The 18,225-nt window shown below is 29.2% G+C and overlaps 1 protein-coding gene and 1 non-coding gene across 3 annotated transcripts in view; both read right to left on the minus strand.

Moving 5' to 3' along the window:
* Positions 1 to 8,577: 8,577 nt before the first annotated feature.
* Positions 8,578 to 8,696, minus strand: LOC129976774 (5S ribosomal RNA). The gene has a single exon (XR_008785197.1). It is a non-coding gene; the product is annotated as a 5S ribosomal RNA (ribosomal RNA).
* A 3,944-nt stretch (positions 8,697 to 12,640) lies between these two features.
* The window catches only part of LOC129975254 (MIF4G domain-containing protein A-like), a 43,592-nt gene continuing 38,007 nt past the window's right edge, over positions 12,641 to 18,225 (minus strand). For both annotated transcript variants that reach the window (XM_056088298.1, XM_056088297.1), the window contains 2 exons: positions 16,260 to 16,607; positions 12,641 to 14,788 (listed from right to left, as the gene is read on the minus strand). In XM_056088298.1, the coding sequence (XP_055944273.1) occupies positions 14,564 to 14,788; positions 16,260 to 16,607 (573 nt within the window). In that variant the 3' untranslated portion in view covers positions 12,641 to 14,563. The remainder of the gene's footprint in view (positions 14,789 to 16,259; positions 16,608 to 18,225) is intronic.

The raw sequence follows: 18,225 nt of genomic DNA on the forward strand, positions 1-18,225 counted from the left end.
CTTCAAATTCTGGAAAACATTGATCCATTCATTATGTTTCGGATAATCACTATAGTGGGTGAAGGATCTCGGAGGTAAGGACTTTCAAATCCCTTCATAATATAAACCAGGAATTTTTATTCAAATTCAATAAAACTTAATTAGATTTTTATACTGATATTGAATATCTATAGAATAAATCTTTTTTGTACCACTCTAAGCAGTAAATTAAAATTTAAAATTGCATGGAAAAATTCATTTGCAGTTAGGTTGTTGAATTATCTACTCATTTAATTTCTTGGTACATATTTAAAATTTATTCTATAAGCATCTTTGAGTAATTATCAACTTGACCAAATATTTGCTTCTAAATGTAACGAAACAAAACCTAAAGGATCGAATTCTTGTAAACTGTGTTAGAAATCAAATAATTAAAAACCTTTCTGTTAAATTAAATAATTGTGTTTACTCCGAGACTTAAAACATAACTTAGAATTGGCTGGGGTTGAGGTGGGGGGGTACTCGAGTATTGCCCCACATTTTTAGAGCACATTCCATGTAAAGCTATATCAAAAGCAGCAATATTGTTTTTAGACTTAAGCTTATCACAATTTAAGTATTTTTACTCTATCAGAACATGTAAAATTTAACAATTACTTAAATTTGTCAAAAAAAAAAAATTACTTTTAAATTTTAAAAAAATGCGTGAAGTTAAGGTATATTCTCAATACCTAGTTTTGAAGTAACAAAGTTACTTTAGGATCGATTTCAGAATTTTATTTAAATGAGGAGGGTATTGCTCGAGCTCCACTCTTCAAATTTCCGTACACTCCACCGCTTGCATGTTCTACCAACCTTCGACATCAGATTTAACACATACCAAGACTATATTTAAGACCTTTTCACCAGAACCTGAAGAATATGAGTAATTCGAAGATCCTTCCTAAACATGAAAAATATTACAGGACTCTTTTAATGTTACATCATTATTTTAAATGGCTTCATAATCACCCAGTTTGTCTGGGTAATTATGAAGCCATTATCAAACTGGGTGATAAATCATTATCACCCAGACAAACTGGGTGATAATGGCTTCATTATTTAATATATTCCGATTAAAAATTCATTAAAATATATTCCGATTTTGTAAAGCCAAAATGATCGACCGCATAGGAGATGCGTAAGATAAGATATTCCCATGACAATTTGAACACATTCAAATAAAGATTCAAGATAATTATATGTTGCAATATATATATATATATATATATATATATATATATATATATTACAGTGGGTAAAAAGAGTTTTTAAAAAAAGTACGTACGCAGCTATGACAGTTAATGAAAGTTTAATTTTTGACACAAAATATTTTATAAGGAAAATGAAAATTTGAAAATTGGTTTAATGCATTTTATAATGTTCATAAATAATAAATGAAAGAAAATATATGAAGAAACTTAAATACGTAAATTGAAAGAAACAAAAAAATTCCACTAATAAGGAGAAAAAAAAGTTTCCGTATGGTATTCACATAATGCTTGAAAGTTCCTTCTCATGCTTACTAACTTGCATTTAATGATCGGTAGGCCTTCCTTTAGCCTTTATCCCTTCTCTCAAACGTTATGGCAAAACCTCCACAAGTTTTTTTTTGTTATTTCAGAAGAAATATTGCTCCTAATGTCTTGAATGGCCCTTTTGAGTTCAACTTTGTTCTTTGTGTCATGTTTGTTTTAAGTTCTTGACTGATTTTTTCCCATAAATGTTCTATAAGGTTTAAATCGCGACATTGGAGAGGGCTATGAAGCTATTGTTTAACATGATAGAGACACCACTCTTGACAAATCTTGCAAGTGTGTTTAGGATCGCTGTTCTGTTGAAAAGTAAAGTTAAGTCAGTTCCAAGAGGCACTTTTTCAGGACTAGTTAAAACTTTTGTTTTAGAATGTCAAGATGTATGTACCTATCCATATTTCCTTCCATAAAACATAAATTTCCGACACCAGCAACTCTCATACATACCCACACCAGGATAACGCCACCACCGTGCTTCGCAGTTCGACATAAATTCTTAATTAACATCTGCTGCTTTGGTTTCCTCTAGACCATAACTCTACCATCTGGCCTATAGATATTAAATTTTGATTCATCACTAAAAAGGACCAATTCCCGAAAAGATGGTCATTGCTTACATGCTTCTTTGCAAACTCGAGATGCTTTTTTTCTGTTGCAGAGAGTTATAAACGGCTTCCACACGTCCATTATAACCTTCCGTTTTAATGGCATTTCTCACCATTTGAGGTATGACTCTAATGTTTTAATCAACCATTAAATCAGTTACCAGTTGAAGTGCACTAATCCGCGGAATATCTTGCACCTTACATATGATATTGCTTTTATACAAGATTTTTAACTTCGGAGGTCTTCCTGATCGATCTCTATCCTCAAATGCTTTCATCTCACGGTATCTTTCAATACTATACTGTACTGTAGACTTTGGTTTGTTAGTGATTTCAGTAATTCTTTTCATAAATAATCCATCTTTTCTCAACTAATTAACAAACTCTCAAATGGCTTTTGGGACTCCATTTTAAGACGATCAGCTACAAACTGGAATTAAATAACTGTTGCTATGCTATGTCCTTCACACTGACAAACCAACCCCAATATTGACTGTGGTCGGTTGTAAAACAGGCCAGGAAGAATTTACATATTGCGTACGGAATTTTTTTTTTTTTTTTTTTTTTTTCATGACACTTCGTCATTTATTTTAAAAACTGTATAAAGACTTGCTGCGTTTTGTAAAAAAAGAAAAATTTATTATGAAACTTCCATTTAAAGACTCATATTAATCATATACAACTAGTTTACATACAAAGGCAAAGATTAGAAATTATGTTAGTTTATTTTTATTTTGCCTTCAGTGCGGAAACTTCTTTTACCCACTGTATAAATAGAGAGATAATATATTTAAAGGGGCATTTCGTATAGCCAAAGTAGTACGTAAATTCAAAAGTCATTTCATTATATTGAGAGAGGTTCAAGCTCTTCTAGCGAAGAAATGAGAAAATTACATAAAATAAAGGAGATCAGCCAAAAAGTCGAGTTAGAAAAATATACGGGGCCGCGGTGGCCTGGTTGGTAAGATCTCGACTTCGGAACCGGAGGGTTAGGTTCGAGACCCGATTCCACCGAAGAACCGTCGTGTAAATGGATCTAGTGCACTTTAAATTCATCGGGATCCTCAGATCCAAACGTCCTCCCACTGGTGTGGAGTAGAAGTTCGGAGATGGGGTGCCAGCTCAAGTGCCATCCTCGTCATCTGACCGCGGTTTAAAATGACGAGGTCCGTTCCAAAAATAGTCATGCTAATATTGCTTTAAAACAGGGCGTTAATAAAAACTGAACTAGAAAAATATGCGCTACAACGTAATAAAAACATAGAGAAACGTTTCTTGGAGCTGTCTATAAAATTGGCGGAGATATCTGCAATTAAAATTACTAACCTTCCGTGACTTGAAAAAGAACTCATCCTAAAATTAAACCAGACAGAGTCGTCTCCCAAAAACTTTCTCGCATACTCTAATAAACTTGACGTTTATTAAAGAGTATGCGAAGAGTACGTCTTATTTGGCGTACAATAATTAAGAAATATTAACTTTTGGCATGAATTTAGCATTTTTACTGAATCTATAGTGTCATCATTGGCGAGTTATTTGGCCATTAATCTCTACATGTGTTAATAGTATCCAAAAATCAAATTTCTGTTTTAGACACTTTTTTCTCAACCGATTGAAACAAAAATTTCACACAAAACTACAATTGTAATTGCAAAATCCTATACCAAATTTGATATATTTGACAGACTAAGGAGACAGTCAATCCGTAGTTGGATTTGTTCCAAAAGTTTACATGTGTCTACACTATACATGTTAAATCTGTGCACCGAATTTCATCTATCTAGCTCTCTTCGTCTTGAAGTTGTCGTGCTAATTTATATTCAAACAGCCGGACAGATGGATATCCTCTCAACAATTTTATTTTAAATGTAATAGAAACTGCAAATTTGGTATAAAGACCGTGTTCCAAATTTCAAAAGTCTAGTTCAAAGCATTTTTGAGTTTTCTTTGTCACAGACAGAATGCCAAAAATGTGTTTTTCGAAGCAAGGGAGGTTTGAAGCGTGGAGATTCGTCAAAATCTCCAGAATGAATTTTTCGAAGATCATATTTTCTCTATACTACGTGTACGAGAAAGTAAAAATGTATTCACCTGTATTATCATAGTTTTTCCGAGTTAAAGGATCTCAGGACTCTTAACAATTACCGATTGAAATGAAAAAAAACTTGATGCTTAAACCCATCTAATTTACAAATGAAATAATGTCAAATTTAACCATAGAATAATCACATACAATTACATTGTTCCTTATGTTTTCATATAGTTTCAAGAAAAAAATCAAAAAACTATAAAGAAATATAAATTGGATTTTTTTTTTTTTTTTTTAAATCTTAAGAATTAGTATTTTACTGCGCAGAGTATTCTAAATTTAGAAATTGCTCAAAATTTGAAAAATTAATATTATCTTACAGAAAAATATTTAGTTTTGAAATTGTATATACTTTTAATAAAACTTTTTGAAAAAAAATGTTTTTAAAATACATTAAAAATACATTAAATACAAAAAAAATTTGAAATTTTAAGAAAAAAAAGTAACTAAAATTCATGTAAAATTTTCTCTGCGAATAATTTGTCAAAAACTGATGTATAAGTCATGCAAAAAAACTTATTTTTAGCATGTGCATGACATTTCAGATTGCGCATAGTAGTAGATTGTAAGTAGTTTTTGAGATTCCTGCTTGCAGGCTTCTTTCTTTATTTTTATTGATTTATTTATTTTTGTGAAAAATGACATTAAATTTAAAAAATAGTAAAAAAAGAATTTGAATAAAGTTATGTAAATTAAAGAGTTCCAAAAGCATAAGAAATACCCTTATTTAGCTCAAATTGTTACTTTTTTTATTAAATTTTTAATAAAAAAAATAATTTTTTAAATACAATAATTTTAAAAAATGATATTTTAAGAAAAATCTCATTAAAATTAATATAAAATTTTTCCTATGAATAACTTATTGAAAAATAGATGTATAAGTCACAAAGGAATTTATTTTGAGCGTGTGTATGAAATTTTAGATTAATAGGATGTGTAGTTTTTGAGAAATCCTGACCACAAGCTTCGTTTTTTTTTTGTTGTTGTTGTTTTTTAGAAAAATGACGTTAAAATAAAAAATAGTAAGAAAAGAATTTGAACAAAGTAATGCAAATTTTGAATAACCCCAAAAGCATAGGCATTGCCCTTAGCTTAAATTATTCCGTTTCTTTTGAAACTTAAGTTTTCCGTCCTTATGTGCATCAAAGAATGCTGCGGTTGTCTTTTGTCATTCTGACAGAGGAAGTTTGTTTACATTTAATCGGTGTTATTTTACTTTTTCCTCAATAACTCTGAAAGTTTTGATAGTATCGGTAAAATCCTGGTTTTAAAATGTTAAAAAAAAATAAGACTCTAGGAGATATTTTTTTTTTTCGAAAAATCGAATATTTTGAAGTTTAAAGAATCCTGAGACCCCCTTAAGCAACGACAAAAAATATGGTATATATTTTAATACTTTGTCATTATGTTGATGTTATAATCATAATTTAAATTGCAGTAATTTCCTTTCAAGTGAAATTTGCTCATGCCGATGACGTCTTGAAAGGAGACTGAATTCATTGGTTACTCCCCTCCCCCTATTAAATTGAAGTTCATAGATATCATAGTAATTTCAATTAATTACCTCGACTTTATTCTTTTTTTACAGTACACTATTTTCATCTCGTAAATGCAGTGAATATTTTATTTAATACCAGTCGCCTTAGGCAACCAGCTGGTACACAATTGCTTTTATTTTTAACTAGCTGGTACCTGATGCGTTGTTGCCGCAGAAGAAATGATTTTTGAAATTTTAAAATAGCTATCTTGTTTAATTAGGAACGATAGAAAGAATGATATTTATTTTCTTGTCTTTAATGAATACATTCAATAAAATTGAATGATATATAAAGGAGAAATATAAATGATATTTATTCTTTTTATTTTTACTTTATTATTCAATTATATTTTAGGGTTAATATTTTTTTGTTTTTCCGTTTTCTGCAAAAACAAATAAATTTCGTGGCTGCCCGACTCGTGAACATCCAACATACAACAGGCCATGTGAAAAACATGGATTTTCTAGGTTCAAAGCAATAAGTTGGCAAAGTTTTATTGCCATCGGATGAACAGCACGGCAGCGCATAAAATATAAACAAACAAAAATTATTTTTTATATATTAAATATAATAGTTGTACTATGCCTATAACCCTCGCAACAAACAAAAATTCATTTTTTATATTAGATTTTTTTATATATTAGATTAGACCTGTTATGCATAATTTGATGTTCTTGATATCCACAAGAAAAAAATTGTTAAAAGCTTTAAATTGTGGCAGACGTTAAAGCTATGTTATTTTATTGATTACTTACTGTCTTTATTACTTAAAAATTCAAATAATCCAAATACAGTCAATTTCCGTAATACAGTGTTTAAAAGCATAATTGACCGGTTCATCTAAGTTTCGAGATACTATAATAACTTCACTTCCTTATTTCTTATTGGACATATTTGGTGACCAGCCGGTAATATTGAATAAGTGTGATTTCAATTTAATCTCATATGTACAGCTTGATATTTACAATTTCCTCAACAATATTGTATTAAGCTACAAATTACGACAAACATTAAAGTTGTGTTATTTTAATATCCTTACTTCTCTTGTTATTATGTGTAAGAACCAATCTAATAAAATCCCATGACATCATAATAATATTAAAAATTTAACATCACATTTTTATCTCACATCACATCACCAAAATAAAATTAACCTCTGAATGAAATTTTATGGAATTTTGATGATAATTTCGAGAGTTATAGGGTTTTGATAAATGGCACTTCCAATGTTAAATGAGTCTTATGAACTTTTGGCGATGTCTAAGAAATTATTATATATTTCTTTTAAAAAAAATTCACTCATATAAAGCAAATTATCGTATTTCATAACGTCTTGAAATAAATGCTTAAATAACACAAATTTAATATTTTATGAATTTTTAAAAATGAATGTGGGAAAACTGTAAAATTTTTGCATCGGCGCACAGCTAACATGTTAAAAATGCCGAAATCCAAAAATTGTGCTCATATCCTAAATTTTCGAAATACGAAAATTGTAAAATTCCCATAGTCGATTTGCAATGCCCACTTTTGGGGGGACCGTATTTTAAATTTACTTGTATTTATAGATCTACTTTCACGAAGAAAGTTTTAATGGCCATTATAATATAGTAGTTAGTTAAATATTAAATTTATTTTCAGATCCGACGATTTTTAATCCAACATGAATTTTGATTTCTTTTTAAAAAAATAAATACTTTTTTCCACGCAGACGATATATTGTAAAATTTGATAGCAGGTCAGATTGATTGTTGGAATGTTTAGTTAATCTTTATTCTTTACCAGCAATTATCATTTGCAATGAAATGAAATAGAGATCCAAGGAAATCTATCATTTCTTACCATTCAGTATATTAATTAACACTAAAATAAGAACTTAAATTGGGACCTATTATTTATTTATGGCTTAACGTCTTATTTATACTTAATGGCTTAATGTTGAGCACTTATTTATAAATTTTTTTTAATTAGGTGGTGAATATTTTAAAAATATCTTTAAAATGATTCCCACAGATTTATAAAATAATCTCTCCTCTTTGCAATCGCATTTATGAAAAAACATTTCGAACATTTCATTTTCGAACCTCTGAAGAACCGAATATTGTTGCATGATAATGCGCTTAGCTCAATTCGTTTGTATTTATTTGTCTTGATGACATCAGCCACTGCATAGCAGAAAGAATGTCCATCACTCTGTCATTATAAAGTAGTAAACTAAATCAGTCTTCTCTTCGATTAACAATTGCTTCCGTCTGAAAATAAAAGTATGTCCTTTTTAATAAATACAGATAATTTTATTGACTTAAAATGTCTTGAACGGTATTTGTATCTCACTAATGAGCAACTTTTTCAGGGGTTTCATTCGCCTTAAAAATTAAGATATAATATAAATTTCTGTGTTGTTGTGACTTACGGCACTTTACAAGCCCGCTGACAGTTATCTGTCAGCGATTTAAGCCGAATGAGCGTCTTTTGTTTTTACAGTAGGGCCAAGAGTACGACTTAGCTGCTTCATGCGTCACAAACCCTTTTTACGGGGCGGACTTCATGCATTTCATTCACTCATCCACAGATTGTAATTTAGACTTGAATCAGATAATGATCACTTCTGAACCAGTACCCTCAGTGGTATTACTCTCGACATGGAGCACTTTGTGACCACGAGAGATTTATACGTGCGCGAGCCACCACATACGCGGGGAGTCTTCGGCCGGTGGGGTTCGAGCTCACAACCTAAGGAATGCGAGTCCAACGCCCTACCAACCAGGCTCTCCTGGCCCTTTTAAGTGAAATTCCAACAGCTCGCGGTGTTCTCTCGTGGTCACCCTCCGAAGTACTGACCGCGCTCGATGCTGCTTAACTGCGGTGATCGGATGAGAACCGGTGCTTTCAGCATGATATGGCCGTTGGCGTAATTTCGTATGGCGGAATCAACTAAAAAAAAACGACTAAATGATGAATTGAGTTTTAGAGAAATGAAAATGCTTCAATGTTTAAATATATATATATATATAAATTCATATTTTTTAAATGCGAGAGCAGCACTCATGTGCTAGCTATAATGGAATAATACCCCATAATTTTAATGAGTGGAAAAAGCAAGACCAATCAATAAATGTCAATTTAAACGAGATTCAGTTTTTAAAACAATAAAATGTTTGGACAGGCGTTCATACATTTTTTATAATATTCATCACAAATATAAAACACTCTGCAAAAAAGTCTCACTTTTTTTCAGTTTCAGAAGTTCTATTAGTAATCAAGTAATTTATACTCATTATTCCCATATCGGTATTTTTTCTCAGTTATAGATTTCTTGGATCATCAAGCTCTTTCAAAAATAAGTGTCGGATGCTTCCCCCACCCCTTCACAATGTTTTTCATTAACTGTTTATCAAAAAAGAAAAGACTTTTCATATAAGAAAAGCATCATTGGTTCAGATGTTTGAATTTTTTTTTTAAGAAATAGTTAAAGAATATTAGTAATAGAAGAGAAGCTAATTTTAGAATCAATTTATCTAACAAGCATTTATAATATCACTCGTAACAGATCCAAGAAAAAAATTTTTTTATTAAAATCTATGTATTTATTTATTTAATTAAAATCTGTGTAATTCAAAAACTTTTAATAGAGTACTTCTGCCAATATTGACATTTTCTACGCAATGAAAATTTAGAACCAGTAACTTCCAGGAAATCAGTACGTTTAGCTGGACTATCTTTAAATATTCTAAACGTTGTTCTTAGAATAACGTCTGCTTTCCTTTCAGCAGATTTATGTTCATACTGAAATGTTCAATGGATTATGTGTAGTCCACAAGCACCTAGATCTAAAACTTTAGTCATTTTCACACGAAAGTTGTTCTTTGAAATGTTTTATAAATTTGTGGGTTAGTGCTAGTTTCAATTACCTAACCTACAAATTTGCCTGCCTAATTTAAAATATGCTAGAGCTAAGAAAACAAGGTTTAAGTTAAAGAAAATTTAATTACAACATATTTACAAGACTTTGTACAATTGCGAGATTAGTGAAAACACGCTTAAAGATTCAGTCAGCAATCGTTCCGGTCGCGGCAGCGTTTTTGTTTTTCTTTTCTCTCTTCTTGCTTCGCGAGCTTAAGCGTGTAGAGAGCGTGCGCATGAGACTGAAGGAGTCGTTCATTTGCATACTTGCCGAGATCAAAAATAACCACAAAGCGGCACTATCAATTTGATTTGAACCTCGTGGCAAAATGTTGGTTTTTAGTTGCACGTTGTAGTACCGCTACAAATTTTAAATTTACATTTGATTCATCTATACTAATTTGTAAAAGTAACTGCATGTCCAAACTTGATACAACTTCTTTAAAATTCTTAAATAATTGTTGAGCAATGCTTTACAAATATTGAATTCCAATACGTTGCGAATCCTCTATTGGTTGATTAACCCTTTGTGGCGCAGTGTTCTCTTACGTGGTACACCTAACTTCGCTTGCTTCTAAAATTGTTAAATTCAACTATAAATATATATATATATATATTTAAGATTCACTTTTAACTTTCTTTTTTAATAGTGAATGGCAATTTAAATCAAGCTGATCCATAGTTTTTAGCTATACCACAATATGTAAGCCTATTTTTTAAAGGAATTTTAATATTTTTTTAGTAAAAAATAGTTAGAAAAATCATTTCAATGCTATTTTGTTGACTGTATCTTAAACTATTTATTATATATATAATTTTTTGTACAGAAAGCATAAGTATAATCATCAGATAAAATTAGGTGTTCTATCAACTGGAACACTGCGCCGATAGTGTTACTCATCGGGACGCCATGCCGGGAAAAGAACACTTGCGTCTTCATTTCTTGTTCTCATTTTTTCGTAGAAAATGAACTCAACACAAAGAATAGTACTTAGGAAAGTCAGAATTCTTGGAAGAGTCCACCTTTTATTACTATGGTTCCGAAATTTTGTGGTTATTTTTACTTCGGGCTGCACAGTTTTCTCCTCCCTTCCAACTTGAGTTTTGCTAACATTCGTTTTACAAAATAGACTATATATTTTTAATTATATATATATGAGCTTATTTTCTATTTTAAATATAACTATAGATTTTTTTTTGTAAAATAATTGTATAAAATGACGCGGAGAGATCAATTAATTTTTCCCGAAACATCAGAAATGCTTCAAAAATTGCCCTCCAATAGCAAATCTGAGTATGCCTCCTAGTGGTGCGTGCACCTTCAACCATGCTACACAAGTATAACGTAGTGTCACTTTTTAATTCAAATTCTAGAGATTTTTCTCGTTTTCGCGCTTTACTCGCACTTTTCAGAACTTTAGTGGCGCAGTGGACCAGGTGATTTAACACTCCCTAAAATCAAAACTACAATCTTCGCGAAATTCAGCCTGCGTACCCCTATAGGCCTAAATAGGATATCAATATTTTTTGTTTGAGTTTAAAATTTAAAGGATAGTACACCACAGAGGATTAACAACCAATATCTTAAAATAAGATGCATTTTTGTGAAATGTGGTTCTAAGCTTCCGTGACTAAAAATTTTTATTGTTTAAAGATTCCTCAAAAGATTGTTGAAAATACGGAATTAATGCTTAAGAAATAATGTATAAAATTTTTGTGCCACCTGTTGTACTTTTTTTTTTCTTTGCTCCGGGAATATATTTGAAAATATTTCAGTCATTGAATGCATTAAAGGTCGAATGGGACGCAACAAGTTTTAATGCCCATAAAAGTTCGCCTCTAAATTATTGTTCTTGGAACTAAAAGGTTCAAATTTGGCTTATTTTCGGAAATCAAATTTGACGTTAACGGATTTGGCATATTATCTTCTGTATTTCTTTTAGATGAAAAACCCAAAATCAATTATGATTTTTTTGAACTGGCATGCAATTTTGTATGTATACTTCTATTGGCATAATTAATATTTGCCTGTTTTTCCATATTTCTTAAGCTTATTAGCTTCTTAAAAATCGAAGAGTACACAGCAAATGAATTTTGCAGAACTTCTTTAACCCATTCAGAAGTTAGGATTTATATTTATCCCTTCAATCTGTATTACATACGAATTTCAAACAGCTCATAGTTTAAAAAAAAATTCTCTAATCTGCTTTGAATAAGCTTACAATTTCTTTAAAGAAACCATTCAATACACTCACGTGTGAGTGATTAAACACCACCGCGATGCTTCCGCACATTGCATGAGAGTATAGAATAAATTTCTTGGCCGGAATAGCAGCATTCAGTCTCGTACATTCTCAGTGGCTACAATCCGAGAATCTCATAGAAAGAAAACAATTGTCATTCAAATCGAAAATAGACTGACCTATACAGGAAAAAAAAAAAAAAAGAAAATGGAATAGAAAACGAGTGATTACACAGCTGCTCTATTTTTGATGATATGGCTATGATCTTTTATCCTTGCAATGTTTAGAGAGTGGAGTTTTTTAGATGGAAAAAAAATTAGGAACTTAAAATTCCCTATAATTTTCCGATTTATATGGAAAATTTCAAATTTTTCTGTATTTCCCTGTTAATCTCCGAAATATATCGATAATTTTAGGATTTTGAGTGATCAAATAGATATATAGAATATACGAATGTGATATAGCATGGACAAATGCCTACTGTATCCCTTCCTTCTTTAGTTCCTTTTGCCATGTTTTCAAAAGTATAAAATAAACACTTAAATTCAACCTTCTTGTCCACCTACTATATTACAGACCACTGAAGAAAACTTCTACAACCTCTAAAAATGTATGTGCATTAAGATTTTCTCCGTACTGTGAAAACTGTTATTTCAAATAAACAGCCAACTGCAGTACAATAAGGAAAAGAAGAAAAAAAACCATATAATGAGTAAATAAAACAACATTTTATTTTCCAGTAAATATTTATTGTACAATTTTGAAGACTAGAAAATGCAGCAAAATTTCCATTATAGTAAAAATTTGTTTATTGCACTAAACTAGCAATCTTATGGTAACATTAATCAAAAATTGCTCATACAAATGTTTACTGTTTAATACAAGACACTGGATATTGGCACACATCCTATTACTGTCATTTCAGGCAATGTGCAGAAATGCAGCAGGAAAGATTTTTACAAATCTCAATAATTAACACCGTTGGCAAAAATAAAGCAAATGAAATGCGATTGATTTCAAAATATACAGTTAAATAAACATCTACATACCATTTAACACTAGAAAGTTAAAAACTAAAATAACAGCAAAAAAAATTTAGCTCATTAACTAGAAACAAAGTATCACAGTAAGTTTATGAAACATTAAATACACTAATCTCGAAATATAAGTTAAACAGATTTTTAGACAACACAGGAGAGTTGCAATGTTGCTTTTAATTTGTTAAAGTAAAGCAAAAATATACAAATTACTAGTTTTTATAAAATAGGTCAAATTATTTTTGATTAATATAAAAACATGCCTTCAAAAATTTTATTCTGGTCATATATTTAAAATTAAAGGTTGGCAACTATAGAACTAGATTCTCAGTATGCAATAAGTAAAAATATAATATTATTAGTTATTACAAGATATAACAGACAAACTGAAGTCTTTTACTACAATGAATATATACTTTATTATTAAGTATCTTTTAACAAATTAAATATGAAAAAAAATGTTATAAAAATTGGGTTTGAGTTTTTAAAGTCAGTATTTCAATGATAAATAACATTTAATTAATAAATTGTAGAAAAATGGTATGATTATTTGACATAAACATTAATACGATATTATAACTTCAGAAGTATGCTAGTTAATAACAATTCATGAAGGGAAAAGAATGTAGAAAACCTGAAAAGTGTATAATTAGTTACACATATTGCTCTAAAATTCATATCTTTAGAAATATAAAATGAAATATCTCCATAATTTCATTTTCAGATCTTTAGTATTCCTATTTATAAAGTATTGGCAAATCTATTATCTAGCAATTTTGTGGGAGAAAAAAAAATTCAGTTAGTCAAAATGGAGGAAACATGCATGATAAGGGTTCTCTTCAATGTCGGCACCTTGAAAATAAATTTGTATTTTGCAGGAAACAAAATAAAATAATTCAAGTGTCATAACTAAAACCACACATTTATAGTTTCAGCATATCATCAAATTTCTATTTAAAAAAATATGATGCTATGCTGTTAAACTCAAAAAAAGAAATCTTCAAACAAAAATACAAAGAAAAGAATTTTCACATTAATTAGAATGTACTGTAAGTACCCGTCTAAATATTTACACTAGTACTGATTGTACAGATACTCAGATAAATGTTTCTTTGCTCTAAGCTTCTAAAAAAAAAAAAAAAAAACGATGATTAATATTAATTTTTGAATCAAAAAGTTAGTACAGACACAAGCAAATTATTTAAATGAATATATTTCTTTCATTTTAAATAAATACCTAGAGCTGTTGCAGTTTTATATAATAATGGAACTAGCTTCAAAATACAACACTGTGCATTTTTAACAATTGAATAACAACAAATTTGATCAATTTTTAAATGCAATAAAAGTACATCCTTCCAAACTGGTAATTCCTGCATTCAAAATTACTCTAGACTATAATTTTTAGCACTCTCGAAGGAATTGCCAAGAAATTCTCATAACCAATAACTTTTCAAAAAATGTCAAGAATTTAACCTTCAACACAAGGACTCTTTTTAACAACTTATGACACAAAAAAAAAAAAATTCAGAGCAAGAGTAACTAAAAATGTAAGGAACAAAAAAAAAAGCATAAACTCTTGCCGAGAGGTGGGATTAAAGCCTTGTGTAGGGAAAATAATACAATGTCTGCGGCAGATCCAGCTGCCAGCCGCTTGCATGAAGCTCGATTAATTCGAGGAGGGTTTTACGTATTTGTGCATTTATGGACGGATAAATGAATGCATCACGCAAGTTTATCACCAATTGCTCCATCCGTTGGGAGCAGTCAGCTTCCAGCTGCTTGCCGACAGAGCTCAACATCTTGCGGAGGATTGTAATCTGGAAGAATGAAAATGAATGAGAGCACATCATTTATAAATATTCTTTAATGCCATCATACAACAAATTATAGGAATTTTACTGCCATAAACAAGTAGCTAAAAATAAATGATTCAATAAAATAATTCTCCACATGATAATAGCAATACTCAACATTGTTTGCTAACAGACTCATTGACTTCACATCTAAAATACTGTATTTCTATATGATAAAAAAAGTAAAAAACCTTATTAAAATTTAAAAAGAACTTGCTACTCATTTATGTCAACATTATCCCAAGGAAATATGACTAAGATAGAATCAATATCATTGCATTTATTACATATGAATGACATCAAAAGCCTATAAATAGTATAAATCAATACAAATGAATTAGACAAATATAGAAAAAATATTTTAAATAATTTTGAACTTAAATAATCAAGGTTAATTAATAATTTGACTAAAAAAATTACAAATTTTCCATTTACCAAGTCAAAAATCAGCATATTTTATTTAATTATTAATTTTTTTTTAATTTAAAAAAAAGCAAAAACGTAAAAGAACAGTATATGATTATATGATCTCAATATTATGAATAACAAATATAAAACTGAAATGTAGATGGTATGTAAAAGCATATAATAACTAATTTAGATTTTAGTTGGTATTTAAATTGAGATTCTTGTAGCTAAAATTTTATTTTTTAAGCAAACAGGATAAAGATTTTTTTTTTAATTAATGGAACTCCACTGCACAGCCATTTCTGAATCTCAATAAATTGTTAAAAGCTATAAAACTTTCACCAGAATATGTTAAATGTAAATATAACTATTTTCCCATCTGGCAGTTATATAATCAGGTTCAAAATTCTGACATAGTTTTAAGAAATTATTTTAATAAATATGAATTTAAAGCTTTGGAAGAATAATTTAGGAATAGATAAAAGTCAAACATAACCACTTGATTATTCAATAGTGATTAGTATTATAAATGATAAATTATTCATCAATTTTATTAAATTATAAAAAGCATGGAAACACATATAAATAAACAATGTTTGCCTTCAATTGTTAACATGAAAGAAGAAAATACCTATTCATTAATTGCAAATCCAATATTTTCTCAATTATCAAATAATAAATTACTACACATACATTTTTCAATCATCAATATAGATTTGTGATTTATTTATGCTATTGTCTTCTTTAAATCAGCTGCAACCTTGTTAGTAAAAAAAAATTGTTAAATATTTCATATCTATTGAATTAATGCTTATCTCTATACCTAGTACATTTAAATTTATTTATTCTCAATGAAGTGAAATTTTTGCTTACAATTATTTGATTATTAAGTGGGAGATCCAAACTGTTTATTATTCAAGAAGTAAAATAATGCAGGAAGGATAATATGTTATACACATTACAAGCATGCAATATCACAGCTGGACATAGTTGGAAAAAAATTTTTTTTTTTTTTTTTCAAACTTACCTCTCCCTCACAGTTCAATGATGGTGGTTTCAGTATGATATTTGCACACTCATAGAGCAATGTCTGTAGGGTAAGGGCCAAGTGGGCCATTGGCGAATTAGGGTGTGGCCCTAGTAGCTGGCCAGTGAGATTTCCACTCTGAGTGGGCTGAATCATTTGGCAATGCTGGTTTTTAACATGAAGATAAAGTTCAGTGATGAAAGACACATAAGCAGTCCACCGCCGCATTCCTGCAGCTGTGGTACCCACAGATGTTAAGAAGGGGGCCCGGAGCAGTTTGTCACGTTCATTATACCATTCCCTGCAACAGTTTTGAAGGCTTTCTAAGAATGTATGATCATGTTCTTTCTGAAACAACAGAGCACTATTAGTAGATATTAAAGATATGCATATTAAAATGTAACATATTTCTGCAGTTTTCATTCATTATGTTACATTGTATTAATTTGTATAATTTCTCTATTGCAAGCAAAATATTATAATATTTCATAAATTAAAAATAATATTCTTTAATATTTTATTTTAATTTTACAAACAGCAATTTGGGTATTTCAACAAAAACTTGCATTTGCATTCAATTTAAATTTTACCAGTAAATTAACAAAATACATGATCAAGTAAAAAACAACTGAAACAGATATTATATTTTTAATAACCATTAATAATTTTTATTTTGATATTTATGTAACAAATTTAATATTTTTAGTTACTCACTAATTTTAACTTTTATAGCAAATATATAATTTGTGGAATTAAGAAAAACAGACATTCATTTATAACACAAAAATTCTAATCTATAATTACTAGTACTGAATTATTACTGCATTTCTCCGAAAATCATACTCATTATTTGACCCACATTATTTTGAAACTTCATCAACATTATATTACATTATACATTATATATATCCTCTAATAAACAATTATGCAGCAAAGTAAATAGTCCTCAAGTAACTAACAAAGGTAAAATGCTGCTCAAACATATTTTAATGCTTATTCCAAAGGTCATCAGCTTAGCATATAGAAACATCCCTTTATAAATTTCAATTTTTCACATTAATTGTATTTTAATGCAATTATGGTATGAAAAGAGAATATTTACATACAGAGTCATATATCTGCATACACACATATATTTCAGTAAAATGTATTTGTGCTATTACTCTTGTATATAATATTAAGCATCAAGTACATAGATAGATACTTTTTCTCCAACACGATTATATATATTGAACTTGAATATACAACTTTAATAATACTGAATTTTCATTTAACAGTCTTCATTTCCAAATTATTGAAACTCATTAAACATTCTATAGATTTCAAGATTAAAATTGACAGATACAAAATATTTCCAATTTTAAAATACATGAACTAAAAAATTATCTTACAGCACTTAAAATTTAGATATTTTTCATTCAGAAAATGAATTAAGTACAGTACCTAAAATTATGGATTACACTTACAGATGCTGCATTTAAGGCATATTCATTTTTTTAGTAACCGCAAGGTTAAAATTAAAATGGTATTTCAAATTAATATTCATGCAATAAAAAGTCATCAATTTAACAGAAAAATATTTAAAACACTTAAATATAAAATACTAATTAAACAGTCTCACCTCACAAATTTCCAGTCAGCTTAGCAAGACACAAAATAAAACCATTTCATATTTTTATATACATAATTTAATAGTTAAAAAGAATTTTAAATGAATGGCATTTATTAAACACTAATGCAATTCTGGCATAGCTAATGTTATATTTAGGAATCCAAAAGCTAGGTTAAATTATAACAAAGATACAAAAGCTAGTTACAGAATAGCACATAAATATAATTCAAGCTATCAGCAAAATGAAAAGAATATTTATTACAAAATAAAAAGCAGAACGAGAAAACAAGCTTAAGTAACTACAAAATATAATGGGAAAGACATCATGAAATTTAAAATTAAAAAATTACTTAT

The sequence above is a fragment of the Argiope bruennichi genome, chromosome 7 (assembly GCF_947563725.1).
Source record: "Argiope bruennichi chromosome 7, qqArgBrue1.1, whole genome shotgun sequence".
Classification (NCBI taxonomy): Eukaryota; Metazoa; Arthropoda; class Arachnida; order Araneae; family Araneidae; genus Argiope; species Argiope bruennichi.